Here is a 20,734-nt window from a genome sequence, read left to right on the forward strand (position 1 = left end):
GGTACAGTCTTCCACATCTTTGAATTACTCTTAATTTTCAGAGTAGTATTTGTCACATAGTACTGGATTCAATAAATGTTTAATAAAGAGCTGTATTTTATTATGTAGCTCTAGCAGTGTTCATACTGCTGAAAGTAAAAATTCCCCAAAGCAATCACTAGATAAATTTTCTCTTGATGTGCATTTTAAAGTAAGTTCTTTTCAGTTTTTTCCTTGTTAGCTATGGAATTAATGTATTTGATTTTTTATTCTACAGTTTTTCTCCTGCTCTGTCCAGGTCCTGATTTAGTTCTTAAATGAGTTCTATTTACTAATGGTTTCTACTTCTTGTGTTGCTGCCTCAACACAATAATATTTTATTTTTGTTGAAGTGAAGCTAATACACATTTGTTTTGAATATCAGATGGCTGGTTGTTAAAAGTAATACTTAGTTGAGACTAGAACTGAATAGTACCATGATAGAATAAACTTATATAATTCAAAAATAAATCTGAAATTTTATTTCTAAGAATTACTATAATTTTACCAGAATTAATAGTCAAAAGTTTATAAGAATAATTTCTTAGCACCATTTAACTGCTGGTATAGCAAATGTGTAGTATAATCTAAATGCATATTTACTTGAAACTAAGGTCAGTGGAGAAGCCAGGTATTTGAGGTAGGGATAGGGGAGATTCTCATTTTTGTTACCTTTTTTTCCTTCATGTTTCGTATGGTCTTTATTGTGTCTGGAGTGAAGATAATTTTCACATATGTTGATGTACCACTTTGGATTTTTTTCCCCCAATCTTGTGGAATTTTGAGGGAGTTTTGGAAAACTTTTTGAAAACTTGAAAATATTTTTAAATTCATATGAAATTCTATTTCAGGGAACAAGTTTTGAGGAACCATGTAATAGAAGGCAGGTCGTTTTATATATTTTAAAAGTTATGAGGGAGTTGCTAAAGCAGCTGGTACATTTTAGTTATCACCAAACATAGCCTCCAGTCATAGAAGGCAGAAAAGTAAGAAGAGGAAAGAACAAGTTGTTTCTTGTAACTCACAGGAAGCAGTAATTAGAAGCAGAGTGCACATTTGGTTGGTAGGGATTTATTTTAAAGTTTGTGAAACATTCATTTTATATTTAATTATTGTAATTTTTATAGTTAATTGTAAACATTCATTAGGTTTGCCTTAAGTTTTGAGGTGATTTGTAATGATAAATCATAAATTTATGGTGATTTCTTAAAATACGTGTAGCATAGTAAGGTCATTTATAATGATAAATCAAACTTAATAGTGATCTCTTAAAATACATGTAACATAGAAAGTTATTAACTTATATAGTACTTTGATATGAGCATCTTTAATATGTGTAATTCAGTGTGTATAATTCATGATTAAGATTTGTCCTTTTTTTTCCCCTTTTCTAGGAAGATGATGCATATGATTTTGAAGACCTTTCTGCACAGAAATGAGGGAAATACAAAGAACCAAATACAGTTCTGAAATTTGGGATCTGTATGTTGAGGTGATTTTATCTTCAGAATGAGAAGCATATCTGGTTATACTTATGAATGTAGAGACATGAGAAGAGAGTTATGATGGCAAAAAACAGAGAGCCTCGTCCCCCATCCTATACTATCAGTGTAGTTGGACTTTCTGGGACTGAAAAAGACAAAGGTAACTGTGGAGTTGGAAAATCTTGTTTGTGCAATAGATTTGTACGCTCAAAGGCAGATGAGTATTATCCAGAGCATACTTCTGTGCTTAGCACGATTGACTTTGGAGGACGAGTAGTGAACAATGACCACTTTTTGTACTGGGGTGACATAACACAAAATGGTGAAGATGGAATAGAATGCAAAATTCATGTCGTTGAACAGACAGAGTTCATTGATGACCAGACTTTCTTGCCTCATCGGAGTACGAATTTGCAACCATATATAAAACGTGCAGCTGCCACTAAATTGCAGTCAGCTGAAAAACTGATGTACATTTGCACTGATCAACTAGGCTTGGAACAAGACTTTGAACAGAAGCAAATGCCTGAAGGAAAGCTCAATGTGGATGGATTTTTATTGTGCATTGATGTAAGTCAGGGATGCAATAGGAAGTTTGATGATCAACTTAAATTTGTGAATAACCTTTTTGTCCAGCTATCAAAATCAAAAAAACCTGTAATAATAGCAGCAACTAAATGTGATGAATGTGTGGATCATTATCTGAGAGAAGTTCAGGCATTTGCTTCCAACAAAAAGAACCTTCTTGTTGTGGAAACATCAGCACGATTTAATGTCAACGTTGAGACGTGTTTCACTGCACTGGTACAAATGTTGGATAAAACTCGTGGCAAGCCTAAAATTATTCCTTATCTGGATGCTTATAAAACACAGAGACAACTTGTTGTTACAGCAACAGATAAGTTTGAAAAACTTGTGCAAACTGTGAGAGATTATCATGCAACTTGGAAAACTGTTAGTAATAAATTAAAAAATCATCCTGACTATGAAGAATACATCAACTTAGAGGGAACTAAAAAGGCCAGAAATACATTTTCAAAACATATAGAGCAACTTAAACAGGAACATATAAGAAAAAGGAGAGAAGAATATATAAATACTTTACCAAGAGCTTTTAACACCCTTTTGCCAAATCTAGAAGAGATTGAACATTTAAATTGGTCAGAAGCTTTGAAGTTAATGGAAAAGAGAGCAGATTTCCAGTTATGTTTTGTGGTGCTAGAAAAAACACCTTGGGATGAAACTGACCATATAGACAAAATTAATGATAGACGGATTCCATTTGACCTCCTGAGCACTTTAGAAGCTGAAAAAGTCTATCAGAACCATGTTCAACATCTAATATCGGAGAAGAGGAGGGTAGAAATGAAGGAAAAATTCAAAAAGACTTTGGAAAAAATTCAGTTCATTTCACCTGGACAGCCATGGGAGGAAGTTATGTGCTTTGTTATGGAGGATGAAGCCTTTAAATATATCACTGAGGCTGATAGTAAAGAGGTATATGGTAGGCATCAGCGAGAAATAGTTGAAAAAGCCAAAGAAGAGTTTCAGGAAATGCTTTTTGAGCATTCTGAACTTTTTTACGATTTAGATCTTAATGCAACACCTAGTTCAGATAAAATGAGTGAAATTCATACAGTTCTGAGTGAAGAACCTAGATATAAAGCTTTACAGAAACTTGCACCTGATAGGGAATCTCTTCTACTTAAGCACATAGGGTTTGTTTATCACCCAACTAAAGAAACATGTCTTAGTGTCCAAAATTGCACTGACATTAAAGTGGAGCAGTTACTTGCCCGTAGTCTTTTGCAGTTGGATCATGGCCGCTTACGGTTGTATCATGATAGTACCAATATAGATAAAGTTAACCTTTTCATTTTAGGAAAAGATGGCCTTGCCCAAGAACTAGCAAATGAGATAAGGACACAGTCTACTGATGATGAGTATGCCTTAGATGGAAAAATTTATGAACTTGATCTTCTGCCAGTTGATGCCAAATCGCCTTACTTTTTAAGTCAGTTATGGACTGCCGCCTTTAAACCACATGGGTGCTTCTGTGTATTTAATTCCATTGAGTCACTGAATTTTATTGGGGAATTTATTGGAAAAATAAGAACTGAAGCTTCTCAGATCAGAAAAGATAAATATATGGCTAATCTTCCATTTACATTAATTCTGGCTAATCAGAGAGATTCTATTTGTAAGAATCTACCAATTCTCAGGCACCAAGGGCAGCAATTGGCAAATAAATTACAGTGTCCTTTTGTAGATGTACCGGCTGGTACATACCCTCGTAAATTTAATGAAACCCAAATAAAGCAAGCGCTAAGAGGAGTACTGGAATCAGTTAAACATAATTTAGATGTGGTGAACCCAGTTCCCACCAACAAGGATGTATCAGAAGCTGACTTGAGAATTGTCATGTGTGCCATGTGCGGTGATCCATTTAGCGTGGATCTTATTCTTTCACCTTTCCTTGATTCTCATTCTTGCAGCGCTGCTCAAGCTGGACAGAATAATTCCCTAATGCTTGATAAAATTATTGGTGAAAAAAGGAGGCGAATACAGATCACAATATTATCGTATCATTCCTCAATTGGGGTAAGGAAAGATGAACTGGTTCATGGTTATATATTAGTTTACTCTGCCAGGCGGAAAGCATCAATGGGAATGCTTCGAGCATTTCTATCAGAAGTTCAGGATACCATTCCTGTACAGCTGGTGGCAGTTACCGACAGCCAAGCAGATTTTTTTGAGAATGAGGCCATCAAGGAGTTAATGACTGAAGGAGAACACATAGCAACTGAGATCACTGCTAAGTTTACTGCGTTGTATTCTTTATCTCAGTACCATCGGCAGACTGAGGTCTTTACTCTGTTTTTCAGCGATGTTCTAGAGAAAAAAAATATGATAGAAAATTCCTATTTGTCTGATAATACAAGGGAGTCAACACATCAAAGTGAAGATGTTTTTCTACCATCTCCCAGGGACTGTTTTCCGTATAACAACTACCCTGATTCAGATGATGACACAGAAGCACCTCCTCCTTATAGTCCAATTGGGGATGATGTGCAGTTGCTCCCACCAGCTCCTGACCGATCGAGATATAGATTAGATTTGGAAGGAAATGAATATCCTATTCATAGCACCCCAAACTGTCATGACCATGAACGCAACCATAAAGTGCCTCCACCTATTAAACCTAAACCAGTTGTACCTAAGACAAATGTGAAGAAACTGGATCCAAACCTTCTGAAAACAATCGAAGCTGGTATTGGTAAAAATCCAAGAAAGCAGACTTCCCGGGTGCCCTTGGCACATCCAGAAGAGACGGATCCTTCAGATAACTATGCGGAACCCATGGACACGATTTTCAAACAGAAGGGCTATTCTGATGACATTTATGTTGTTCCAGATGATAGTCAGAATCGTATTATTAAAATCCAAAACTCATTTGTCAATAACACCCAAGGAGATGAAGAAAACGGATTTTCTGATAGAACCTCAAAAAGCCATGGGGAGCGGAGGCCTTCGAAATACAAATATAAATCTAAAACTTTGTTTAGCAAAGCCAAATCATACTATAGAAGAACACATTCAGATGCAAGTGATGATGAGGCTTTCACTACTTCTAAAACAAAAAGAAAAGGAAGACATCGTGGAAGTGAAGAAGATCCACTTCTCTCTCCTGTTGAAACTTGGAAAGGTGGTATTGATAATCCTGCAATCACTTCAGACCAGGAGTTGGATGATAAGAAAATGAAGAAGAAAACCCACAAAATAAAAGAAGATAAAAAGGTAAGTTAAATTTGTGGACAGTGATGTTTATAAAGATGTTTGTTTTTGCCTTTTTAAATTTTTACTGATAGTGGATCATCAGTGAGAACTTAAGCTGTCTTATGTCTAGTTTAATAAAAATAATTGGCAGTTCCTTTTTGACTTATCTGATAATTTTGTGAGGACAAATTATTTTTGGTTGCTCATTGACTTACTTATACTTTATGTTATTTGGGGTAGAAGCTGATTTCACATTCTTTAGCATAAAAATTTGAGTTGTATGTGTTTATTCTTTTTACAGAAAACCAGTATGGATTTTTTTTCTGTTTGTCTAAAAGCATCCTTTTGCCTATTTTTCTCTTTTTACCTACCGGTTTTGCAATATTAATTTGCTGTGCCTGTCTTACTCAAGGTTATTAATAATAGCAATAAAGCGGTAATAATTTGTAGCCCTGGAAATGTCATAGGTTTTCTAGGCATTATCTTTGTGGTTGGTGGTATACTGCCTGAAGACATGCAGAAAGGTTTCTAAAATTTATAGAATTCTGACAAAATAGCAAGATTTCATCTTTTACACTTCAAACATTTATTTATCCGATGATAATTAAGCATTAGGAACCTAAATATATATGCTAAATGAATATGTATTAAAGTTCTATTTAATAATTTTTATTTAATCTTTTTCACGGTGGCATCTTAGCAATTTGACTTATAATACCTTTTGGCACATGATTGTACAGAAGCTTTTATTCAAAGATTTTATTATCGTAAGAGAGCATCCAGTAGGCTTTTATTCTAATATTGATAATTTCTTCATCAGTTAATTCCATAGTTTTATAAATTATCAATGTCTTTGCTACAGCTGACTGCTGTTGATCAAACCTAATTAAAGATCTGGATATTTTGAGTAAGCTTAGTATAGATAATTTTCCTATGTATAGCCAGTGTCTGCCTATATTATTGTCTAAGTCTAAGCTGAAGATTTCCTTATTTTATCATTAACTATTAAGCATTGGCATGTACGCTGTGTTTAAATAAGACTCATCTAGATTTATAACACATTCTTAACTCACTACACATGCTACTCATAGTAAGTATCTGTGGCATGTTTTCTCACTTACCCTGTTATCACCAGTCCCATCTATACATGTTACCACTGCCCGAAGACTTTGTCTTAGTATGTTTATAACATTAAAACTACCTGACACCTAGCACTTAATAACAAAACAACCACAGTCCTTTAAGTTGCTTTTGTTTTTTTTGTGTTATCTTCCCATTTCTGTCACAGATCTACCTAATTGTTTGGTAAGTTTTTATTTTTATATAATCAGAAGAATAATAAAAGGAACTGTATTCTTTACCCACATTTATCATTGTTTACATTTTGCCCCATTTGCTTTAGCAGGGTTGTGCGCGTGTATTGTTTGCTTTTGTCCGAGCCTTTTGAGAATGATCTGGAGGCCTTGAACTTTTTTTTTTTTTTTTTGCCACTGAGTACTCCACTGTGTATTTTTTAAGAACAAGAACATTCTGTTACATAGCCACATTACAGTTACCAAAATTAGAAAATGTAAGTTTTTACGTTATTTAAATCCACAGACCGTGTTCAAATTTTGTCATTTGTTCCAATGATGTCCTTTAAATGTTTGTTTGTTGTTTATTGTATTTGAGGTGAGAGTTTACACGGCCAATTAGGTTCCCATTTAACAATTTCTACACAGATTATTCAGTGATAATGGTTACATTTTTCACAGCGTGTTGTCATTTTCATTCATTCTGTTCTTGTTGTACCTTTTCCAGTGCTCTAGTTTCCCCACCCCCTTACCTTCTCATCTTTAGAGTAATTTTTGACAATTTGGCCTCCTATAGATGATTTTTTAAAAGAGTTCATTACTCCTGGGTGGTATTCTTTATTTTATAAGCCAGCTGTTATTTAGCTAGTAGGTAATCTCAAAGAATAATTTTGGTTTAAGATTTAGAGTATCTCGGGGTGATAGTCTCAGGAAGTCCTATAGTCTCAACCAGTCTGGACTTTATAAGAATTTGAGTTTTGTTCCACATTTTTCTCCCCTTCTGTCAGAATCCGTCTATTGTGGTCCTGATCAGAATGGTCAGTAGTGGTAGCTGCGTACCATCTAGTTCTTCTGGCCTCAGGATAGGTGAGCTGTGGTGCATGTAGACTGTTAGACCTATAGGCTCTTTTCTCCTGAGTCTTTGGTTTCCTTCTTTCTCTTTTGCTCCAGACAAGTAGAGACCAATAGTTTTATCTTAGATGGCTGCTCTTCAGCTTTTAAGACCCCAGATACTACTTATCACATTGAGATGTAGAACGTATACTTTATGAACTATATTATTCCAATTAGCTGAGTTACCCCATGAGACTGTGGTCCTAAGCCTTCAAACCCAGAAAACTAATCTTGTGAGGTATTTGGTCATATCTAGGAAGTATGCATAACTGTGTCCCCGTATGGTTTATTACATATATGAATATACATACATGTACACACATATCTGTATGTACATATGCTTATAGATATGTCTGTGCACACATTTGTATCCACACATTCATACTCATAATCATATGTGCCTGTATACGTATTTTTATAACCACACACATTTTTTTGGTTATCGTTGATGTGTCCTTTAAATCTTCACCCCAGTTTTACCTAAGTTTTTATTTCGTGCCCTGGTGCTGCAACAGTTAAGCTCTCAACTGCTATCCAAAAGGTTGGCTGTTGGATCCTACCCAGAGACTCCACAAGAAAAAGACCTGACAGTGTGCACCTGTAAAGATTGTTGTTGTGTGCCGTTGAGACCATTCTGTCTCAGCGACTCTGTAGAACAGAGTAGAACTGTCCCATAGGGTTTCCTAGACAGCAGTCTTTATGGGAGCAGATCACCAGGTCTTTTCCCCTGTGGAGCTGCTTGTTGAGTTCAAACTGCAGACCTTTCCGTTAGCAGCTGAGTACTGAACCATTGTGCCACCAGGGCTCCTAGAAACCCCTTTCAGACAGTTCTACTCTCACATGAGGTCGCTATGAGTCAAAAATTGACTTGCTGGCACCTAACAACAGTAATGCACATATATTTCTTCTGTATTTTTTTACAGTCAAGCATTTTTCTGTATTGCTACATAGTCTTCCAAATAAAATTTTAGCTATCACGTAGTTTACCGTTTAGCAAATATATCAAAATTGGATGATTAGGTTTCCAAGTTTTTAATTCTGCTGTCATTTTACTGCAGTGACCAATTTGCATTAAAGTTTGTTCCTTTTGGGTTGTTTGTGATTAATGTACAACAATGGAATAACTTGATTCAAAAGGCAGAGTATTTCAGCGACTCAGTATTTACTATTTCTACTGCTCTTTTAGTGTTAAGCTCTTGACTATCAGCACCTTAAGGGAAAGGAAAATGCCAAATTTATACTTTGAAATTTTCGCATAGTCCCTAATTCCAGTTGGGTTGTTAATGATAATGCTGCCTGTATTAAACATTAATCGTGCTAGAATTGAATTCAATTTCCTCACCCCTGGTTTGTCCTACCTAGTCACTTACTATATTTCATTGATTCTAAATTCATTTTTTAGCTCTTATTTCTGAAATCTGGATGTGTCTGACAATAGATGGCATATCATAACTTAAGTGGCAGAGTGTTTTTTTTTTTCTTCCAGTGGTTCAGAAAATACTGATGCCTTTTGTTATCACTGGTATCTTAGATTCACTGAAATATAGTAATTTGTCTTCTATTTTTAGTATTCCTAGCCGCAGAGACAAGTGGGAATTAAACCAGACCTAGATTCTCTTTCTCCATGCTAATATATTTGATTCCGCTCTACACTGTGTACTCACACAGTCATACTTCGTTTGATGTCAGTCTTTCTTCATTTGCACTAAAGTCAGTTGCCTTTGAGTCATATGCTTTTTAATCTTTCAGTTGATTTAACTCACAGTAGTCTGATAGTTCTATGGGGCAGTTCTACTCTGTCCTGTAGGGTCGCTATGAGGCAGAATCAACTCGATGGCACTGGGTTTTTTTTTTTTTTTTCAGTCTGATAACTGTGTTTTAGAGCTGCTTCAGAATTGCCTTGCTTTATAGAACATTGTTTTGATTATTGGATCCACGCTTTATGATGTTTGAACTCTGCAAGAAAATTGGAGAAATGGTATTTTAGAAGCTTTTAGATCTGTATGTAGCTTTTCAATCTGGCGTTATTCAAATGTTTGATTTCTAGACCTATTAAAAAGATTCATAGGTATAGTTTTATATCAGAGTTACAGTTTAGGGCTTTGTATTTATGTATGCACAGTGAAATGCCTTGGATCTCTTCAGGGCTAATTGTTTATAGAACAATTATCCATGATTTAATTTTTTAAGCAGTGCAGGATGACTGGAACACTCTATGTAGCTTAGTTCGCCTAAAAATTCTTTTCATAGCGTAAGCTAGGCTTGAGCCATTGAAGTTGTCTTACATTTCAGTTAAATAAGATTCAGTAAGAACCTGCTACATGTTTAAGTCTGTACAAAAAGCTACGGAAGAGTATAGGAATTTGAAGACTTTGTATCCCTTAAAGAACTTAAATGTTAGTCTGGGAAAGAAACAATACCTTGTGGGACAGAGTTAAGAAAAGTAGTATTACTAGAGCAGTTGAAGGAAGCGTAATGTATTATAGAGCATTACATGGTCTAGAGCCAGACTTCTGGGGTTTGAATCTAGACTCTGCTACTTACTAGCTGTGTAACTAATATATACCTTGATTTCCTCATCTGTAAAATGAAGATAATAATCATACTACTCAACGCTGTTTTGATAAATAGGTAAGTATTTATTTGGAACAGTGCCTGGCACATGGTGAGTTTGTTCAGTAAAAAATAAGCATGTACACTATTTTGTGATAAACCAAAAAAAACCAAACCTGTTGGCCATCGAGTCCTTTCTGACTCATAGCGACCCTACAGGACAGAGTAGAACTGCCCCACAGGGTTTCCAGGGAGTGCCTGATAGATTCGAACTGCCGACCTTTTGGTTAGCAGCAGCAGCAGCACTTAACCACTACACCACCAGGGTATCATTTTGTTTTAGTATACTTCAAATATAAATGTTAAGGGAATATTTTTAGGTTGGGAAAATAAGTTGTACAGAGTTAGTACATACAAGTAACTAAAAAAAAAAAAAAACTATAAGCAAGGTGTAAAATATAAGCTGTCTAAATGAGGGAATATTGTAAAATAGCATTACATTGGTAAGGGTGTTTGCTAAACTGAAGAGCTAGTTTAAATCCAAAAGTAGTTAGTTAAGCAGGGTCTGAGCAGAAAGGAAAATTATATTGGACTTCAGATTGCAAATAGGGAAGGGATGGGCATCAGATAGTCTGGTTGGCAGGCAGATGTTAGACATTCAGTTGTCAAGTAATACAGTACAAAAACCAAATGAGAAATCAACAAAACTAAAAGTTAATTCTCTAAAAAGAGGGAAATACATAAGCCTCTGGCAAGATTGATCACAAACAAAAGGCATAAACGTTGTGACGAAAAAGGGAGACATAACTACAGATAAAAATTTAAAGGCAATAGAGAATACTGTCAACAATTTTATGCCAACAAGTCTGAAAATTTAAACAAAATTAACAGATTCCTAGAAAAATGTAATTTACCTAGATAAGAAAGCCTGGAATAGTCTTCTAAACGAACTATAGTTAAATCTTCCCACAAAGAAAATACCAGACCCAGATAATTTTATAGATTTTTCAAGGAACGGTTCATGCTAATCTTATAAAAACTGTTCTAGAGAATAGAAAGCAGGGGAATATGCTTTTCAATTCATTCTCTCAAGTTTTTTATTCTTAATTTCAGAACCAGACAAGGATGGTATAAGAAAAGAAAAATTTTGTCCCTTTCTATTCATGGAGTATACAATCAGAAATCCTAAATAAAATGCAAGGATTTCAGGATCCACAGATCATTAACTACAATTTTGAAATCCAGTAATCTCCAAAAATGAAAAGCTTTTTTAGAATTTGTCAGCAAAACTGATCTGACGTGTAAGTGGCAGAACGTGACCTGAACTGATGTGGCAGTATTTATAATCATTATTTATCCGGCTCAGAGTGAATATTCATAAATTTCATTGCAGAAATATTAAAATGTTTGAGAACAGGGTGCTGTTCATTGTGCCCCACGATCTGGTGGGGTTGTTAAATAGCTTTTGTGTCATATGTTATTGCTGTCAACTAAAACTTGCTGAATTATAAAACATTCTGCTCCAAGGGTTTTAGATAAGCTATTGTGAATCTGTAATAACCAAATACATACATACATGTCCAACAGTGTATAAAAGAAAAATCATATTCAAGTTGGGTTTATACCAGATATGCCAGAATGGCTTACTATCAGAAAATTTACCCATGTAGTTCCCTCCATGAACAGATTAAAAGAGAAAAAAAAAATCATAATGCAATAGATGTAGAAAAAGCACTTGTTTAAAAATTTAACAAATTCATGGGGGAAAACTAGTAAATTAGGAACACATGAGAACCTCTTTTAACTTAAAATCTATGATAAAACATCATCCCTAATCCTAAATGGGGAATGTTAGAAGTATTCCCTTTTTAATGAGGAACAAGGCAAAATGTACACACTATCACCACTTCCATTAAGTATTATACAGTGGTCCTAGCCAAAGCAATAAGGTAAGAACAAGAAATTAAAAGCATGAGTATTGGAGAAGAAAAAACAAAATTGTCATTATCGGCTGTTAGAATTGCCTACATAAAAAACCAAAAAGGATCTGCAAGTAAATTATTAGTATTAAAGAGTTTAGCAGAGTAGCTTGACACAAGATTGGTAATCAAATTTAATTGCATTTCTTATGCATAAGCAGTAAAAAACCAGAAACAGTAATTAAAGAGAAGAGTCCATTTGCAAAAGCATGGCAGATTATCAAGTCTCAGGGAATAATTATAGCATCATATGTACAAACCGCTGTGGAGGGAAGTATAAAAATTTTTGAAAGACATTGAAGAAGACCTAAATAAATGGGTGAGGTATGCTTTCCCTTCCATGAGTATGTCATATTCTAAAGAGGTTAGTGTTCTCCAGACTGATCTCTAGAGTTACTGCTGTTTTATTCAGAACCTCAAAGGTTTTCAAGGAATTTCACAAGGCAATTCTAATACGTGGAAATACAAGCGAAAATTATGTAGAATAGCCAGGATGCTTCTGAAGAAGAAAAGTGGTGCTGGTGGTGGTAGTATGCGTATTCTGTCAGATAATAGAAAACTTTAATGTTCAAGACAGTGATATTGGTATAGAAATAGGCACACTGACCAACAGATAGTTGAACACAGACCCTTGATTTAGAGCCGTCTGTCCAACATGGTAGTCAGTAGCCACATGAGGCTACTCAGCATTTGAAATGCGACTATGCTGAATTAAGATGTACTGGCTAGAAGGTAAGGAAAGACCTCCTCGAGAAGTGTCTTTTACAGTCAAATCTGATAAATGAATTGGAGTTCACTAGGGGGAGGATGTGTTGGACAGTAGAGTATTTAATGCTGAGTGAATTTCTGTGCATGTGGTGGAAGGGAGCATAGAATGTTCTTAAAGGAGGTCACTATGGCTGGTTTCTTACTGATTTAGGGCAGGAATTGTCAAACTTTGCCAAACAGATAGTATATATTTTAGGCTTTGAGGGCCACGGAGCCTCTGTTGTAACTGCTCAGCTATGTTATAGTGCAAAAGCAGTCACTTCTGCTACAATATGTAAATGAATAGGTTTGGCTGTGTTCTAATAAAACTATTTTGAAAAACTGGTGGTAGGCTACATTCGGTTCACATGCTATAGGTTGTTACTACCACTCTCCCCCTTCCCCCACAACTAAGGAAGACTTAAGAGCAGAGACCGGACTCTATGAGACCTTGTAGGCAATGTTATGAATTTTGGTATTTAGCCTTAGAGTAATTTGAAACTGGAGAGTGGCTGGATTTGTTCTTTGAGATCACCAGGCTGCTGTATGGAGAATGGGTTGGTACTGAGAGCTGGAGAGGATGTGGAAGACCAGTTAGAGTATTACAGTAATCTAATGCTAACCATAGTGAAGACTTGGAGTAATTGGGGTGGGGAGGGAAAGTGGTGGCAGTGGAAAGCGTGGAATGGATTTGAGACATACTTAGGGTCACTCTGAGTCGGAATCAACACAACGGCAACCGGTTTGGTTTTTTGGTTAGGACGTAAAATCCCTTGGATTTGATGATGTATTGGTGGGGAGCGGGGGGGAGGCGGTGTGAGGGTAATGATAGGAAAGATACCAGATAGATTTCTAGCTTAGGCAACTTCATCAACAGTAATGCTATTCATGAGGTAGGACATTAGAAGTTTACCAGGTATGGATTTTGGGGGGTGTGGAAATAATTACTTTGGTTTTAGAGTTCAAGTGGAGATCTCAAGTAGGCAGCTAGATATGTAAGTCTTCAGAGGAGAGGTCTAAGTTGTAGACATATTTAGGGAACACTGGAGAAGGCAATGGATGAAATCACCTGGGGGTAAATACAGAGGAGTGCCTAATAGCCTGGTCAAATAGCAAAGATGATTCTTGAAAACAGTAGGCAGAGAATAAGAGTAAACCACTTATCCTTTCTTAGCTGGTTTCCTCAGCTATAAATTGGGAATTACAATAATTCCCTTAGAGTATTGGTAAAATTTGAAAATAATGTGTATCAAGTTAAATGCTACTGTAGTGTATATCAGGCCTGAAATATCCTGTGTACTCTGTATTTCAAAACAGCCCTTTGCCCCTTTACTGGATTAATTTTCTGATTCATTTTTAAATTAAATACTCTTAGGATTTCTGTTCCTGAGTTTATGTATTTCTTGGCTTTTTCTTCCAAGAGAAAAGGTTGTCATTCTGTTTTACTTTCATTGTATGATTTCAGGGTAGGAACTGTAGTTTAAATTTTTCTTAGATTCCTTGATACCTGGAAAATCATAACTTCTAGTATTAATGTCATCTAAGTAAGTGTCAGAGATCTGCTTCTCTTAACGTGGACTTAGTTATCGTTTCTGCCAGTCAGAGAAGTCTTCATGCTTGATTGTCTTTTGTTCTATACTTCAAAATGAATTTGCAATTAGTTAAGAGAATAAAACCTCTAAGACATTCTTGATTGCAACCAGCAATGAGGATTATTTTTTTAAATCATGACCCATTATCCACATTAATATTTATATATAACAAATGAAATTTAACCACATGATACTTACTCTAACTACATGCATTTTGATTTTCTAGTCTATTACAGTGAAAAATAAATGCTGGTTGTGACCTACTGGATTGATTCCATAACCTACCTGTGTTTAAAAAGCAGTGTACTTTCCTAAAAGCCTGTGCACCCTGGCTTAAGAATCCCTGTTATAAGATGGTAGGGGAGGAGGAAGACACTGAAATTGTTCTCTTTCTTTACTGATGCTCTGACTGGCAATTGTTAGAGTAACAGAAAGCTTTGCTTTCCATGGAAAGCGAAGGGAGCAACAGTGGTTCTAAGAATGAAATGCAAGGTATAATATAAAATTTTTTATTTGAATACACTTGAAGATATACATTTGGGGAAGCTGGGCAGAAGTCCACCCACTCCCTTGAATACTAGGTGTTTTGCTAAGATCCTCTCCAAGGTTTATTTTTTATTATTCTTAGCTAAGTTGTTAATGGCAAAATACCTACCAGATAAATAATATATGTTGAAATGCTTTATAGGAGGATACCATCTTAGAAGATAAAGTTTTCTGAATCAAGGCTAGAATGACTTTATGTGATAAGTGTATACAAGAACCCAAACTATACTTATTTACCCTCAATTATATTCTCTTACCTATTTCACCAAGTGTCGCAGGGTATGAGAGAGCCTTCATAACATCCCGGTTTTCCAAAAGTGTTTGGACTTTCAGCCAGCATCTACAGTTTTTATAGGCTTTTAAAAAATGATTAAATAAACCTACATAGAGTCTTGGCTCCCACTAAAGGCTTCTTTCTTACTGATGTGTTATTCTATGATATAATACTTCTTCCTTCTATCTAAAGTAAATGCTTTATATTGTAATTTAATACATGTGGTATTTCTCTCACTGCATTGTAAACTTTAGAGGACAGTTATGATTATATCATTCATCTTTGTGTAACCTGCAGTAATGTTTCTCAATCTTAAATAATGTATGGACCTTTTTTAAAGTTAAAATTCTCAGAGCTCCCAGGAATATGTTTGTAGCCATTTCCCAAATTTGGGTTCTTAGCTCTTGTTTTTACTACCTAGCACAGTGGTTTTCAACCAGGGACAATTTTTCCCTCCAGGGGACATTTGGCAATGTCTGGAGACATTTTTGAATGTCTCAACTGGGATTGGGGGTTGCTACTGGCGTCTAGTGGGTAGAGGTCAGGATGCCGCTAAACATCCTACAATGCACAGATTATCACCTGCAATGAAGGATTGATTATACAGCCCGAAATGTGAATAATGCTAAAGGTGAGTTGATGGTCTGTTCCACAGTCGGCTCCTGGCCTCGTTCTGACTGATGATATTGAGCTTTTCCATCATCTCTTTCCACAGATAGTCAGTTTGATTTCTGTGTGTTCCATCTGGCGAGGTCCATGTGTATAGTCACGTTTATGTTGGTGAAAGAAGATATTTGTGATGAAGAAGTCGTTGGTCTTGAAAAATTCTATCATTCGGTCTCCGGCATTGTTTCTATCACCAAGGCCATATTTTCCAACTACTAATCCTTCTTCTTTGTTTCCAACTTTCGCATTCCAATCGCCAGTAATTATCAATGCATCTTGATTGCATGTTCGATCAATTTCAGACTGCAGCAGCTAATGAAAACCTTCTATTTCTTCATCTTTGGCCCTAGTGGTTGGTGTGTAAAATTGAATAATAGTCGTATTAACTGGTCTTCCTTGTAGGCGTATGGATATTGTCCTATCACTGATAACGCTGTACTTCAGGATAGATCTTGAAACATTCTTTTTGACAATGAATGCAACACCATTCCTCTTCGAGTTGTCATTCCCAGCATAGTAGACTGTATGATTGTCTGATTCAAAATGGCCAATACCGGTCCATTTCAGCTCACTAATGCTTAGGATGTCGATATTTATGCATTCCATTTCATTGAAGAAAATCAGAGCAAGTCCATGGGAGCCAAAATATGACTTTGAGTATATCGCATCTGAATTCAGAGACCATCTCAAGAATAGATTTGACACATTGAACACTAGTGACCGAAGACCAGACGAGTTGTGGAATGACATCAAGGACATCATCCATGAAGAAAGCAAGATGTCACTGAAAAGACAGGAAAGAAAGAAAAGACCAAGATGGATGTCAGAGGAGACTCTGAAACTTGCTCTTGAGCGTCGAGCAGCTAAAGCAAAAGGAAGAATTGATGAAGTAAAAGAACTGAACAGAAGATTTCAAAGAGCCTCTTGAGAAGACAAAATAAAGTGTTGTAATGACATGTGCAAAGAGCTGGAGATGGAAAACCAAAAGGGAAGAACACGCTCAGCGTTTCTCAAGCTGAAAGAACTGAAGAAAAAATTGAAGCCTCGAGTTGCAATAGTGAAGGATTCCGTGGGGAAAATATTACATGACGCAGGAAGCATCAAAAGAAGATGGAACGAATACAGTCATTATACCAAAAAGAATTAGTCTATGTTCAACCATTTCAAGAGGTGGCATATGACCAGGAACCGATGGTACTGAAGGAAGAAGTCCAAGCTGCTCTGAAGGCATTGGTGAAAAACAAGGCTCCAGGAATTGATGGAATATCAATTGAGATGTTTCAACAAACAGATGCAGTGCTGCAGGTGCTCACTCATCTATGCCAAGAAATATGGAAGACATCTTCCTGCCCAACTGACTGGAAGAGATCCGTATTTATGCCTATTCTGAAGAAGAGTGATCCAACCCAATGTGGAAATTATAGAACAATATCATTAATATCACACACAAACAAAATTTTGCTGAAGATTGTTCAAAAACGGCTGCAGCAGTATATCAACAGGGAACTGCCAGAAATTCAGGCAGGTTTCAGAAGAGGACATGGAACCAGGGATATCATTGCCGATGTCAGATGGATCCTAGCTGAAAGCAGAGAATACCAGAAGGATGTTTACCTGTGTTTTATTGACTATGCAAAGCATTTGACCATGTGGATTATAACAAACTATGGATAACACTGCAAAGAATAGGATTTCCAGAACATTTAATTGTGCTCATGAGGAACCTTTACATAGATCAAGAGGCAGTCGTTCGGACAGAACCGGGGGATACTGATTGCTTTAAAGTCAGGGAAGGTGTGGGTCAGGGTTGTATTCTTTCACCATACCTGTTTAATCTGTATGCTGAACAAATACAAGAAGCTGGACTATATGAAGAAGAACAGGGCATCAGGATTGGAGGAAGACCTATTAACAACCGCATTATGCAGATGACACAACCTTGCTTGCTGAAAGTGGAGAGGACTTGAAGCACTTACTAATGAAGATCAAAGATCACAGCCTTCAGTATGGATTACACCTCAACATAAAGAAAACAAAAATCCTCAGAACAGGACCAATGAGCAACATCATGATAAACAGAGAAAAGATTGAAGTTGTCAAGGATTTCATTTTACTTGGATCCACAATCAACAGCCATGGAAGCAGCAGTCAAGAAATCAAAAGACGCGTTGCATTGGGTAAATCTGCTGCAAAGGACCCCCTCAAAGTGTTGAAGAGCAAAGATGTCACCCTGAGGCCTAAGGTGCGCCTGACCCAGGCCATGGTATTTTCAATCCCATCATATGCATGTGAAAGCGGGACAATGAATAAGGACGACCGAAGAAGGGTTGACGCCTTTGAGTTGTGGTGTTGGCGAAGAGTATTGAATATAGCATGGACGGCCAAAAGAACGAACAAATCTGTCTTGGAAGAAGTGCGGCCAGAATGCTCCTTAGAGGCAAGGATGGTGAGACTGCGTCTTACATACTTTGGACATGTTGTCAGGAGGGATGAGTCCCTGGAGATGGACATCATGCTTGGCAGAGTACAGGGTCAGCGGAAAAGAGGAAGACCCTCAACGAGGTGGATTGATACAGTGGCTGCAACAATGAGCTCGAGCATAACAATGATTGTAAGGATGGCTCAGGACCGGGCAGTGTTTCGTTCTGTTGTGCCTAGGGTCGCTATGAGTCGGAACCGACTCGACGGCACCTAACAGCAATGACAAAGGTGAATAACTTTGGAATAGGAGAATGGTCTTTAAGGAAATTCCTATCAAGTTCTAGAAGTCAGTCATACAAGGTATGTTTGGTCAATAAGGAAGGCAAGTTTTTCCTCAGTGGTCATAATTTTAACTTCCCTGTCCTGAATGTGATTGGGTAAGAATATATTGTATTTTGAGGAAGATGCTGTTGTGGGCAAAAGCTACATTCTATTCTGTTTTTCATACTTGATTCTGCTGTAAAACTTATTGCTTCCATTCCATTCTGACAATCTTAGTTGAGGTGGTCATTATTTACCTAGATTACCGTAATAATCTTTTTTTTTTTTTTTTAGATAATTGTAGATTCAAACGCAGCCGTAAGAAATAATGCAGATAGATTGCATATACCCTTTGCCCTGTTTACCCCAACGGTAAAATCTTGCAAAAGTGTAGTGCAATATCATAACCAGTGTATTGATATTAATATAATCCACCGATCTTATTCAGATTTCCCGTTTTTCTTGTACTCATTTGTGTGTGTTTATTTAGGTCTACGCAGTTTTATCACAAGTATAGATTTTTGCGTATACCACCAGTAAAGATGTAAAACAGTTCCATCACTGTAGGGATCCCCTGCATTGTTCTTTTATAACCACACACTCCCTCCTCCTTGTTCCGGTCCCCTCTCCCCATCCTTAACTCATTCTTGTTGTGTGCCACTGAATTGATTTTGAGTCATAGCAACCATATAGGACAGAGTAGAACTGTCCAATAGGGTTTCCTAGACTGTAATCTGGATAGGAGCAGATCTCTGGTTCTTTTCTCTCGGGGAGAGCCGGTGTGTGGCTTCCAACAGCAGACCTTTTGGTTAGCAACAGAGCTCTTAACTACTGCACCACCAGAGCTCCTTTCTTTAACTTCTGGCAACCACTAATCTGTTCTCCATTTCTATAATTTTGCTATTTTAAGTAGGTTATGTAACATTTTTTTTCTTTCTGAGATTGACATTTTTCATTCGGCACAATTCCTTTTAGATTCATCCAGGTTATTGCATGTATCAATAGTTTATTCCTTTTTATTGCTGAGTAATATTCCATGATACGGATATGCCTGGTTTTTTAACCGACTGGAGGACATCTGAGTGGTTGCCAATTTTTGGCTATTACGAATAAAGTTGCTGTGAACATTTGAGTATAGGTTTTTATGTGAGAGTTGCAGTGAGTCGAAAATGACTCCACGGCACACAACAAGTTCCATTTCTCTGGGGTTAAATGTCCAAGAGTACAATAACTGGATCATATGGTAATTTATGCTTATAAGAAACTTCCAAACTGTTTTCCATAGGGTCTGTACCATTTTTCCCATCATCAGTGTGTGGTGGATTCAGTTTCTCAACCTTCTCACCAGCATTTGGTGTGGTGCAGTGACCTTTTAAGGAGCCCTGGTGGTGCAATGGTTATGAGCTCAGCTGATAACCAAAAGTTTGGTGGTTCCAACCCATCAGCCGCTCCACGAAAGATGTAGTAGTCTGCTTGCTACCTTAAAGATTAAAAACCAAAAAACCAAACCTGGTGCCATCAATTCATAGCAACCTTTTAGCACAGAGTAGAACCGTCCCATAGTTTCCAAGGAACAGCTGGTGGATTTGAACTGCTGACGTTTTGGTTAACAGTTAGCTCCTAACTGCTGCGCCTCCAGGGCTGCCCATAAAGGTTACAACCTTGGAAACCCTGTGGAGCAGTTTTCCACTTCCCTGTTGGGTGACTATGAGTTGGTATCACCTCTACAGCAGTGGGTCGGATTGGTTCAGTAATGACCTTTTGTCTCTCTGTCTTCTATTCACCCTTACTTCAAACTGTTCTTTATGTTTGTTAACATTGTTTTCTGAGAGGTAGTGCTAAAATAGAAGTGTCTGATCCTTTCCTGCTTAAAATCTGCGTGTAGCTTTTTGTATAAAGTTCAAGTTCCTTAATTGGACACCAAAAACTGTTTGCGGTTTGACTCTGATCTACTTTTCCACCCTAAATATTCACTCGTACGTATACTCAAATTCCAGGTGTGTCAAAAAGGATACATCTCTTCAAATATGCAATTTTAAGCCTCTGTATTTTAGTTACACTGTTCCTCTGCTGAAATGTTTTTCCCCTTCTCTAGGCTAATTTTGAGGAGCCTTTAAGACTCCTCAAAGCACTACCCCTCTGTCTTAGTTTACTAGTGCTACTGTAACAA

The 20,734-nt window shown here is 36.8% G+C and overlaps 1 protein-coding gene across 4 annotated transcripts in view; it reads left to right on the forward strand.

Moving 5' to 3' along the window:
* The window catches only part of ARHGAP5 (Rho GTPase activating protein 5), a 66,587-nt gene that overhangs the window by 10,656 nt on the left and 35,197 nt on the right, over positions 1-20,734 (forward strand). For all 4 annotated transcript variants that reach the window (XM_010588577.3, XM_003408746.4, XM_023546101.2 and 1 more), the window contains exon 2: positions 1,413-5,300. In XM_010588577.3, coding sequence (XP_010586879.1) covers positions 1,581-5,300 — 3,720 coding nt within the window. In that variant the 5' untranslated portion in view covers positions 1,413-1,580. The remainder of the gene's footprint in view (positions 1-1,412; positions 5,301-20,734) is intronic.

This window comes from Loxodonta africana, chromosome 10, assembly GCF_030014295.1.
Source record: "Loxodonta africana isolate mLoxAfr1 chromosome 10, mLoxAfr1.hap2, whole genome shotgun sequence".
In the NCBI taxonomy this organism is placed as follows: domain Eukaryota; kingdom Metazoa; phylum Chordata; class Mammalia; order Proboscidea; family Elephantidae; genus Loxodonta; species Loxodonta africana.